Raw genomic sequence first — 12,406 nt, 5'->3', positions numbered from 1 at the left:
CACAGGGAGATAGCTCAGGGTGCAGAAGAGTATGAAGGGATGGACACTGGGAGGAGGTAACTATGGGGAGGAAGTGGGAGGTGAGCTGCTGCATTGTAAATTTTGGTCAATGACATGAGACAAAAGTATATGTGAACTGTTGTATGAAAAGTGAATTTACTCTGTATATCTTCACCCAAATCCTAATTAAAAAAAAAAAAAGAAAGAAAATGCCACTCAAGCAGATCCTGCTCTTTTTATAAAAGGCACTTGTGCCGGTGGGGAGGAAGCAATACCACCTGTGGCCCTGCAGGCCTTGGAGCCAAGGGCACTAAGAGCCCCACTGGTCCCAACAATATATTCATGAAAATAACCACTAACATGTGTGTCAGCTCTTCCTACTCCAGCAACTCCTAGGAGATGGGTAATGTCAGCACTCCAACTTTGTAAGTGAGGAAACTGAGGCACCGCTGGTACACGGGAGCTGGGCTGGGTAGCTGGGCCCTCGCATGGTGCAGTCAGTGTACACAATGCCACACAATGGCATACTGCTATCAGTATGAACCATGGGGGTGGAAAGACTCTTACATGGAGTCATGACTGCTCCCAAATTAAATTAGGGGCTTTTCCAGCAAGGGTTGTTAGGCCTCACTAGGCTTTGGAGGAGCATTTGGCCTTCTCAATGCCAGCCACACCCAGAGTCTGTCCAACACATGAGGGACAGACTTTCCAGAGTCCATAAAGAGTAGGCCTCAATGGCAGTCAAGTGCTACTGCCACAGCACAGAACAATGACACCATTCCCGATGACAACGCATTCACTTCATGCCTTCCACTGTGCCAGGTGACCCTGTCTGACATCCTGTCCTCCCCCTCGGTCCACAGGCGGGCCAGCCCTGGTTCCTGATGAGGCCGTGAAGACCCCCAGGAACCACTGCAATAAGCCCCAAATAGAGCTAAACAGCCCCCAGAAAGACATGGTGCCATTGAAACTGGAAGAAAGTAGGCCTAAGTCCAAACTGAACCCCAGTGCTGCCTCCTGCTAGTCATGTGACCAGAGGGCACGTGCCTCAGTTTTCTCATCTGTATGGTAGGTGCTGTTCCAGGCCTGGAGCAGGACTGGGAACACAGCAATACTATGGGAGCATTTCTGAAATGAGAGGTCACGCTCCCAGGTTAACTTTGAGGCCTAACACAGCCCCACAAAAAGTCCCAGAAAGCTCTAATCTAGGACTCAACTAGGTCTCAACAAAGGTGATTGGGATAAATAAACAGAGACATCCAGCCAAGAAAGTGTGAAATAGAAAGGGATATTAAGACTTCAAATCTACTACAAAGTTTTATTTATTACCATAGACATAGGCCTTTGTTTTCCCAAGAATTTAAGACCCAGAACCAGTACAAGTCTTTGGGGAAGGGTCCGTCTGCACAAATACTTGGAGGAAACCTCCATATTACCAGGCTGTTTCCATACAAATGTATTCCCAGGAAGAAAAACGGTCCTGTCCTGCCAAAACAGTTCAGTACCCTAGGAACCAAGCTGCAACCCTGGTACAACTGCCACCTGAGCCTGCCCTGTCTGGGTCCTCCAGCCACTCCCTCCAAGGTGATATCTTGCTTTCCTCCCACCCGTGCCACCTCCAGCCCTTCCCAGTCTGTACTGGAGCTCAAGAGTCTCCTCGCTATTAACCAAGCTCCCTAGTACCCATCACCTCGATACTGGGTGGGGCTTCTGGGACAGGGCCACGTTCTCAGTACCACCCCAAGGATAAGTAGCACAGGGCAGCCCAACCCAGGCTCTATCTACAGGAGCTGCTGGTTTTCACCCAAGAGCTTGGGCCAGGCCAGGCCCTAACAACAGATTGGAAAGAGGCCCATCCTACCTGGCAGGAGGAAGAGTGGGCCACCGTAATCACCCGCCCAGTGCCCATCTTCAGCCTGCAGCCCCGCATAGAATGTCATCCCATTCAGAGCCCCCTCCTGTGCTGTATGGGCTTTAGGCAAGTCCTTGAAGAAATTCCTCTGCAAAGAGAGAAGATGACTGAGAAGCCAAGTTAAAATAGTAAGCAGAATGACTTCAAAAGTGTCAGCTGCTTCAATCAAAAGTTTGAACCACTTTGATAAAGCTGTGATTACCTCAGTAAAGTAAAAGGACAGCTCCACCCTCTTGAGGTTTTGCTTTCCACTCACGAATTTGCTAATTTTTTCACAGCCTGTCCAAGATGTGTTACATAAATGAATCAAGTATACAAAGAGTGTGGGGTGTGACACTGACACCCATCCAGCCTGGAACTCGGGCCTCTCTGAAGGGCTCAAGGGATGGCAGGGGATTCTCCAGAAAAGGAATGTGATTAGGGCTAGACCTTGGCAGGCAGATGCATTTACACTGAACACCATTTGACCAGCTGGGTCTCTTACATATGTACATAGAACCTTCTTTTTTTTTAAAAAAAAAAAAAGGATCATAGGCTGCTTCTTGTGAGTAAAAACAAAATTAGGATTATTTTGCAACTTTCTTATAAATCTATAACCACTTCAAAATAGTTAAAAACAAAATTAGAGCATTTTCTTACTTGTGCCTTTGTGATGAAAGCATTGAAGCAAAGAGGCCATTCAACTCATGCTTTATCTTTCTCAACCTGGTCCCATGGGAAGCAGCCTTAGTTACCTGAGATGAAGACCACATGCCACACTTCTTGTGGTTCCACAAATTATTTTTAACAAAAGAAAAAAAAGTCCATCGCAACTAACTTCCCAAAGCTCCCTGCTGGTTCCAGGAGCTCCTAGCTGGGGAAAGGAGCTTCAGGCAGTCTCCTGGCTACTTCCTACATGTGAAGCAGCAATAAGCAAATGCAGCCACTTACAGTGTCCAATCCCAATGAGTGGGCTTCCAAGCCAGTTTGTGCTCGGCCAGGGTTTTCACCTTCTTGGAAATACGTCCATCTCTGCCTTCCCTCCTCATTGCTGAGGCGCCAGCGAGTGAGGTCAGTGGCTGGTTCGGTTTTATAAGGTCCCCCTCTCCGGCGCAGACACCTGGAAACAATTGTCCTCAGGTAACCACCCCACCTGTTTTTCACTAAATCAGAGCCCAGATACAAAAATGAACAGAACTACAGAGCCCAGCCGTCCACCCTCCTATACACAAGCCCACCATGGGGCAAGGTGGTTTCCTGGTAGGCAGCCTGGGCAGAGGCATAAGGAGTGCACTTTCCCTCTCTGCAGGTTCTGGGAGCCACTGGAATACGGGAAATCTGTCACCATCACTCCAGCCCCCCTCACCTGGCCAATAGTGGGTTCTAGCCAGGCCCCTAAGAGCACCTTCATGTCTAGTGACTCATCTGACCCTGAAGAGGGCCTGAGAGGAGTCCAGGAGAGAGGTCACCATATGCCCTGAATAGAGGAGGTACAGGAGAGGTCAAAGCAGCAGGTGACTGTCAGAGGCTACTTAGGTGTGAGAGCCCATCCTTCCCACTATGCCAGTGCAGTAGATGGTGCCCAGAGAAAGCCCACCATCATACCAACTGGTCTCACTGTGAGCTCATGGCCATTACCTCAGTGAGTCCTCCACACTACCAGGAAGCCCACCCCATGCCTCTCTATCTTCACCTGGCCTCTACTTCACTAGGATCACAGCCCCATGCACCTGCTGCCAGCCTCCCCTGCTGTTACCACAGAGTGACACAACAGTCCTTACCAGTGCCACAAGTGGCAAGCCTCTGGCTGTTCAGGGACATGCCCCAGGAATGCTCCCCTGGGTCAACCTCATCACCATCTTTGTTTACTTACTATTTTACACCCAAAAGCTTGTAAGCACAGGGTTATTTCTTCCATCTTATGAATAAAAACCCTTTTCACTCCACTTCTGCCTCTTGCTACTGTCTGCTGGGGAATGGTTCACTGGTACACCTTCCATATGGACCACCTAAGGCCTTGGGCCAAGAACATTCTATTACAAGGGGGCTGAAAATAGGGTATCTCACTCTTTCCCAGTTTCTTCTCCATATCAGAAAAACCTTCTCCCTGTTCTGAGCACACAGTAACTTTTCTGCCTCTTGCTCAGGCACAGGCACCACTTCTATATCTGTTGCCAATGGGGAAGGAATGAGGTCTCTCCAGCATGAGAGGGTTATAGGAGAAGGGTGGACACAGGACATCTATCTGACACTGGTGATATGCAGGTGCATCCTGCTGACCATGGGAAACCAGTGCCTATTAGTGAAGCTGACCTTGCTCTGTCTCTACTCTAGGTGAGTAAAGCAATAACTAGAGTGGAGCATGTGTGTCTTTTGTGGGGACCTCGAACCCTGGTACGACACAGCCTGTTTGTCGGCTCACTCCCCAGAAAATCTTTTGGGACTTGGGCAACTCCATCTCCACCTCCTCCCTACCCACTCCCACAGGGCTCTCGTCACCATCCCCACATCCAACCCTCAGAACACCCCCGAGCCTACCTTGAAAGTACACACTCTCCCCTCGCCACCGCCACTCGCCCCTCCCCCACCGGGCACCAGGGCTCTGGTCACTACAGCCTCTGAAACGACCCCCACTCTAACTCTTTTCGCAACAGCAAGGACCTCGGTGTAACCTAAGCGGGATCAAGTCTCGGTCGGCTCACGAGGGGCACGGTACGTCCTCTCAGACCCTACCCTAACCGACAACCCCTTGCCTCCCAGCCCCGCCCCCGGCCTCTCCTGGGTCCAGACACCCAAGTACAGATGAAAGCCGCGGACACCCATGTGCGCACGCGTCTGCCCCCGCCCAGCAGTGAGACGCGGGCAGGCTTCTCAGTGACTCTGGGGTCCTCTGCCTTCGGGCATGCAGACTTGGCCAGAGCAGCCCCGCCTACGGGAGAGACGCCCAGATCTGCGCGGTGCCCTCTCGACGGCCGCGCCGCGGGGTCTGGGTCCCAGAATCATTGGTCCCGGGGTCCGAAGGCCGGGGGTCCAAACAGTCCATAGGTCCCGGGTGCGGCGCGGGAACTCACGTGCCCTCAGTCATGATGCCACAGAGTGATTACAGCCGCCGCGCTTGCAAGCACTACACCAAAACCGCCGAGCACCCCACTCTGTCGAGGGCGGGACATGAAATCAGTCCCACCTATAGCGCGCACTGAGCAGGCGCTCGTCTCAGCCGAACCATAGAGTGAGATGGGCCGAGGCCTAGACAGCCAATCAGAATGCCGTGAGGGTCAGCCCGGGGCGCACCTAGTCACTTCATTGGTCGAGCGCCGGACGCCCCAGAGCGGAGGGGCGGGGCCTGATGAGGGCGTGAGCTGCTGGCGGGGCCCGAGCCGCTGTCCTCCGGGATAGACTGCCCGGCGGATCAGCTCCCTTGCGCTCGGTACTACCTGTACCAAGCGTTCCTCAAATCCCATTAGGAACCCCGCCCTGACCCCAGGACTCTATCGGGTGGGGCCCCTGCGGAGGGCTCTGTGGGAAGCGCCACTTGAAACACTGATGGGTGAGGGATTCTAGGTAGAGGCGCGGGGAGAGGGAAGGGTTCGGTGCACTTCAGGATCAGCGAGGTGCCGGCGGCGTGGGTGTTGGAAGTGGCTGAGTGAGTGAGCGGAAGGCAGCAGTCCAGCTGTGAGGTGACTAGTGAAAGCGGTGGCTGAGATGGCTCAGAAGCTCTCCCACCCCCATCCCTGCAAGCCCAGGAACAGAAGAGAGCTGCTTCCCTAGTCAACAAGCACTCACAGTTTGTTAGACTCGGTTCCAAATCCTAGCGACCCCGTGTACAACAGAGTGAAACATTACTCAGTCCTACACCATCCTCACAACCCCTGTAATTAGAAGATGAAAAGAACCCTGGTGTCGAGTAGTTGAAGGGCTTGCTGCTTGCAGAAAGGTTAGTGGTCTCAATACACCCAGTGGCTCTATGGGAGAAAGACCTGGCAACCTACTTCTGTAAAGATTATTGTTGTTAGGTGCCGTCTAGTGGGTTCCCATTCAGTGACCCCTATGTACAACAGAACGAAATACGCTCCAGTCCTGGGCCTTCTTCATAATACTATTTTTGAGCCCATTGTTGCAGCCACTTTGTCAATACATTGTGTTAAGGATCTTCCTCTTTTTCACTCTCTACTATACCAAGCACGATGTCTTCAGGGATTGGTCCTTCCTGACAGCATGTTGAATGTAAGCTAACCTTCCTTTTTAGAGCAGTTCTACTCTGTCATTTGGGGTCAACTTAACAACAGGAGAAGATAAAGGTGAAAGGCTTTGACAGCAGAAGGAAGGAAAAAGGATGGAGACACAGTGAGTGACCAAGCTTGAAGAGATGGGACAGGTGGGGGTACACAGTGGCCCACAGAAACCTGGGGCTGAGGAGAGAGCTGAGAGCATCTGACTGGAGGAAACATTACCAACATCCAGAAGGCAGTTTTCCAAAAACCCATAGATGGCTGCACCATTTCTACATCTACCCCACACAAGTCCTAACGTCTGGTTACAACTGTCTTCTCAAAGTGAACATTTCTTCACCCTCACATCCTACCCCTGTGGCTCTTTCTATCCCAATTCAGAAACCAGTGAAGACACAGACATTAGAGGATGTGGCTTATATCTGCAAGCAAGAGAACTAGCTACTGCTCCACCTCCAAATCAGACAAACACATCTCTCAGCCCTTGGCGCAGTGGGACAACTGCTGCCTCTGGTCACAGAGGTGGCCACAGAACTGTCCTAAAAGGTACCCTGTGGCCAAGGGCCAAGGAGAAGACAACACCTGTCGGCTTATAGACCCTTGAAGGTTACCCAGAAAGGCTCTAGCACACTTAACTTGTCCTTTCTTCCAAATGTTCATCAATAAGATGAGTCACTCCACTTCATTGAGAGTAGGAAAAGTTACTCTCTAGGAAAGTCTATCCATGTGGAAACATGAGGAAAAATAAGGTCTCAGACTCTTAAGTCTGGCCAAATTAGGGGAGCTTGAATTTTCATGTTCTACTGGACTGAACTTTTTATGAGTAAAATTATGAGCTCTGGTGGCATAGTGCTTAAGGCATTTGACTTCTAACCAGAAGATTGGCGGTTCAAACCCACCAGTCACTCTGCAGAAGGAAGACTGGGCAATCTACTTCCATAAAGATTTACTACCTCGGAAACACAAAGGGAGTCGCCATGAGTCAGAATCGACTCAATGGCAGGGAAGAGATAAAACCCATCCAAGAATCTCTACCACTTGTCTCTGTCATACTGTGGTGGCTCATGTGTTGCTGTGATGCTAGAAGCTATGCCACTGGTATTTCAAATACCAGCAGGGTCACTCATGGTGGACATTTTTCAGAGATTACAAACTAGGAAAAAAGAGGTAGCCAGGTCCACTTCTGAAAAAATTGAACACTGAAAACCTTATGAATACCAATGAAACACTGTCTGATAACAATGCTGAAAGATAAGCCCCTCAAATTGGAAGACACTGAAAATAAGACCAGGGAAGAGCCTCCTCCTCAAAGTAGAGTCAGCCTTAATGACAGATGGAACAAAGCTTTCAGGACCTTCATTTCCTGACGTGACATGACTCAGAAGAAACAGAAGTATACATCCCTTAATAATCAGAACATGTAATTATGAAATATGAATGTAGAAAAATTGGAAGTCATCAAAAATGAAATGGAATACATAAAGAACAATAGATGAAATGGACCTCTTTGGCCATTTTGAATTGGATAATCATATGGTCTACTATGCTGGGAATGACAAATTTGAAGAAGAATGGCATCACATTCATCATCAAATAGAACATTTCAAGATCTATCCTGATGGACAGTGTTGTCAGTGACAGGATAATATCCATTTGCCTACAAGGAACAAAACTTAATACTACTATTATTCAAATTTACATACCAACCACTAAAATCAAGGATGAAGAAATTGAAGATTTTTACTAACTTCTGCAGTCTGAAATTGACCAAACATGCAATCAAGATGCAGTGATAATAATGGGTGATTGGAATGTGAAAGGAGACAAAGAAGCATCAGTACTTGGAAAATATGGCCTTGGTGACAGAAATGACAAAGGAGATTGCATGACAGAATTCTGCACAACTGACTTACTCATTGCAAATACCTTTTTTCAACAACATAAACAGCAGCTGTACATCTGGACCTCACCACATGGACTACACAAGAATCAAATCTACTACATCTGTGGAAACAGATGATAGAGAAGCTCAATATCATCAATCAGAACAAGCCAGGGGCAAACTGTAGAAGAGACCATCAATTGCTTATATGCAAGTTTAAATTGCAGCTGAAGAAAACTAAAACAAGTCCATGAGAGCCAAAATATGACCTTGAGTATATTCCACCTGAATTTAGAGACTATCTGAAGAATAGATTTGACACACTGAACACCATAACTGAAGACCAGACAAGTTGTGAGATGACATAAGGACATCATACATGAAGAAAACAAAAGGTCATTAAAAATATAAGAATGGAAGAAAAGACTAAAATAGGAGTTCAGAAGAAACTCTGAAACTGGCTTTTAAATGGAGAGTTGCTAAAGCAAATGAAAGAAATGATGAAGTAAAAGAGCTGAACAGAAGATTTCAAAAGGTCGCTCAAGAAAATAAAGTGTTAAAATGAAATGTGCAAAGACTTGGAGTTAGAAAACCAAAAGAGAAAAACACGCTTGACATTTCTCAAGCTGAAAGAACTGAAGAAAAAATTTAAGCTAGAGTTGCTATATTGAAGGGTTCTATGGGATCTCTGGTGGTGTAGTGTCTAAGCCATTTGACTGCTAACCAGAAGGCTGGTGGTTCAAAGCCACCAGCCACTCCTCAGAAGAAAGACTGTGCAATCTACTTCCATAGAGATACCACCTCAGAAAACCAAGGAAGGGCCACTATAAGTCAGAATCGACTCTACAGCAAGGCTCCAGGAATTGACAAGACTACCCATTGAGATATTTCAACAAACAGATGCAGCCTGGAAGCCCTCACTTGTTTATGCCAAGAAATCTGGAAGATAGCTACTTGGCCAGTTGACTAGAAGAGATTGATATTTGTGTCCATTCCACAGAAATGTGATCCAACAGAATGTAGAAATTATCAAATAGTATCATTAGTATCACATGCAAGTAAAATTTTGCTGAAAATAATTGAAAAATGGTTGCAGCACAGAGAACTGCCAGAAATTCAAGTTAGATTCAGAAGAGGACATTGAACAAGGGATATCACTGATAATGTCAAATGGCTCTTGGCTGAAAGCAAGAATACCAGAAAGATGGTTATCTGTGCTTTACTGACTGCAAAAAAAATGGGAATTCCGCAACACTTAATTATCTCACGAAGAACCCGTACACAGATGAAGAGGCATTTATTTGAACGGAAAAAGGGAATGTTGCATGGTTTAAAATCAGTAAAGATTTACATCAGGGTTGTACGCTTTCACCATACTTAATCTGTATGCTGAGTAATGATCCAAGAAGCTGGACTATATGAAAAACCAGGTATTAGGAGGAAGACTCATCAACAACCTGTGATACGCAGATGACACACCTTCCTTGCTGAGAACAAAGAGGACCTGAAGCACTTACTAATGAAGATCAAAGACTCCAGCCTTCAGTATGGATTACACCTCAACATGAAGAAAACTAAAACCATCACAGCTGGACTCACAACGATAAATGGAGAAAAGACTGAAGTTATCAAAGATTTCATTTTACTTGGATCCACAATCAATGCTCATGGAAACAGTAGTCAAGAAATCAAACAGGGTATTGCACTGGGCAAATTTGCTGCAAAAGACCTCTTTAAAGTGTTAAAGAGCAAAGATGTCACTTTCAAGATTAAGGTGTGCCTGACCCAAGCCATGGTATTTTCAGTAGCTTCATATGCACATAACAGCTGCTCGATGAGTAAGGAAGACGGAAGAATTGATGCATTTGAATGGTGGTGTTAGCTAAAGAATATTGAGAATACCATGGATTATCAGAAGAACAAACAAATCTGCTTTGGAAGAAATGCACCCAGAATGCTCCTTAAAACCGAGAATGGCCAGACTTCATCTCTCTTACTTTGGTCATATTATCAGAAGGGACCAGTTCCTGGAAAAGGGTATCATACTTGCTAAAACAGAGGATCAGCAAAAAAGGGGAAGACCTTTACAAGATGGATTGACACAGTAGGTGCAACGATGGGTTTAAGTATGGCAATGATTGTGAGGATGGTGCAGGACTGGGCAGTGTTTTATTCTGTTGTACATAGAGTCATTATGAGTCAGAAGTGACTTGATGGCACCTATCAACAACATGCAACAGTTCACACAGATAACTTTCAAGGGACAGTCATGAGGGGGAAAAAAGTTTCTCTCTGCTTGTAGCCTACCAAGTCCAGCTTATTCAGTAAACCAAATGTAGAAGATGCTGAGGTTTCTGGCCTTAACAACTGGGCATTTGGTGGCACCATTTACTGAAATAGGGAAGGTTTATGGGAGAAATCTGAATTTAGATTGAGAACAGAGATTGCATATTAGACATTTCAAGGCTGGAGATCAGGAGCAAGGTCAAGGCTAAAGATAGGAAACTGGGGTCACCAGTTTTCAAGATAATGTTTGAAATCATGGGTTGGATGAAATCACCTAGAGAGTAACTATAAAGAAAAGAGAACCTAGGACGAGGCTCTGGGCCACCAACCTTTTCGTGCCTAAAGTGCAGTGAATCACTTTAATATGGCCCTTCTAGACATAATTTTGTGACTCTCACAAAATAATATGTGGGATTATGCAAATAAAGTGCTTGTGGCTAACCAAGGAGATTAGACAAAGTTTTGCTAATGCAAATAAGATGCTTAGAATCCTTGCAGGGGATTGGTGAGTTTTGCCTTCATGTGAGGGTTAAAGGGAGTCACTCCCAGAGGTTGGAGGGCAACTTCACTACCATCAATAAGAGCCAGAAGTGGAGTGCACCCTTTGGATCCAGAGTACCTGTGATGAAAATCTCCAAGACCCAGGAGCGATACAGTAGTACCACTGGAGGTAGCAGTGGTTCAAGACAATGAGGTGGGTGTCCCAGCCCTTGATGCAAGAACTTAAGTCTTTGAGCAAAAGGCTTGCTGGCAGAGTGGAGTTAGTGCCACCAGGCACTTGTTGGCAGAGCTAGGCTTGCCAACCCACACAGAAGGGGAGCTGAGCACCTTGAGGCAGGAGGTGAGGCATCTTCAGGTACTTATTAGCAGTGCTAAAGAGCTTTGTAACACTTGCTCAAGCAGGGCAAAGGCCAGGCTAAAAGCTGAGGGTTGAGAGAGGCCTGACTGCAGGCACCAGCAAGAAGTTGACTGATCAAATAACTGTATCCCAAATTGTTCCCATTACCTCCAAGTTGATCCCAATCCTAAATTGTAACCTGATATCTCCCTAATAAACTATGAGTTCTTGGTGGCCATTGCAAGAGTTATTGAGTTATCGTTATCAAACCCAGTATAGAAGTAAAGAGTGCCATGGGAGGGACAACTGGTGTCAGAATTGGTAAAAGGTAGGAGAGTGGAGGTATGTCAGACCTCCACTTCATGGGAATCAGCTTTAGGCTGATGCTGATCTTGATTTACCTCCCTTCTAGTGAAGTTAACCTCTGATACCATGTTATTTTTATATGACCTAATTGAGAAGGAACAGTCAGTAAGGGAGGCCAAGCAAAGCCACGATGATCTGTCCCTAGGCTCCAAAGGGACTGAGTAACATGAGGACTAAGAAATGATTGCATGTTGTCAGCTGAAATCCACCGGTAACTGACAAGCAATCTCAGGATCACTGAGGAGAAAAGCCCAATGCCAGGGCTTTTTTATTAAAGTGGGGAAATTTCCAGTTAAAACACAGCAGACTGAGCACAGGCACTGGCCTCCAATCCCACCCAAAAAGTAAAGTAATAAAAGAGATAAAAACACACAAAGATAAAGTAGGAGAGGAAATGCTAGTAAACTAGAGTTATTAACATTTATAGAAGCTGGGAATGGATGGAGGAATGGTAACTGTCCTGGCAAATGAGAAAGCTGAAACTTATGTGTGTAGGTAAAGCAAACAAGGAAACTACTGGGAAGGTATAGGAATTCAAAGAATCAGTGGAAAGTATGTGTAAGTGTGACCATCACACCCTTCCCTATCTGAATGAATGCCTAGAACAATGAAGTCAGAACAGGTGTGAGTTCAGGCAGGCAGCAGAACTAGGGCAGTTGAAGGAGGGGTTGAGTAACAGTGTACACTTCGGCGAGAACGAGTATCAATTCTCCCACTCAGCTTTAGGACCTCAGGCAAGAACGGGAAGATTCTTCTGGAACAACTAGCCCTGCAAAAGACCTGCCCTGTGAGTTCTGGCAAGATGGCAGACTAGGCAGAAAGATTGCACAGACCCTCTTCAACAAAGAAAAGGGAAACCAATTAACACAGACACAGAAGATAATCTTGGACCCCTGAGCCTTGAAGGGAAGGAT

The 12,406-nt window shown here is 46.6% G+C and overlaps 1 protein-coding gene across 1 annotated transcript in view; it reads right to left on the bottom strand.

Moving 5' to 3' along the window:
• The window catches only part of LSS (lanosterol synthase), a 58,674-nt gene extending 53,698 nt beyond the window's left edge, over window positions 1–4,976 (bottom strand). The window contains 3 exon segments of the mRNA XM_042782018.1: window positions 1,862–2,000; window positions 2,843–3,011; window positions 4,963–4,976. Coding sequence (XP_042637952.1) covers window positions 1,862–2,000; window positions 2,843–3,011; window positions 4,963–4,976 — 322 coding nt within the window.
• Window positions 4,977–12,406: the final 7,430 nt, after the last annotated feature.

The sequence above is a fragment of the Orycteropus afer genome, unplaced genomic scaffold (genome assembly GCF_000298275.1).
Source record: "Orycteropus afer afer isolate SDZICR_OR568_19922 unplaced genomic scaffold, OryAfe1.0 scaffold00219, whole genome shotgun sequence".
Classification (NCBI taxonomy): Eukaryota; Metazoa; Chordata; class Mammalia; order Tubulidentata; family Orycteropodidae; genus Orycteropus; species Orycteropus afer.
The sequence above is the reverse complement of the archived record's forward strand: the minus strand, read 5'-3'. Positions and strand labels throughout refer to the sequence as shown.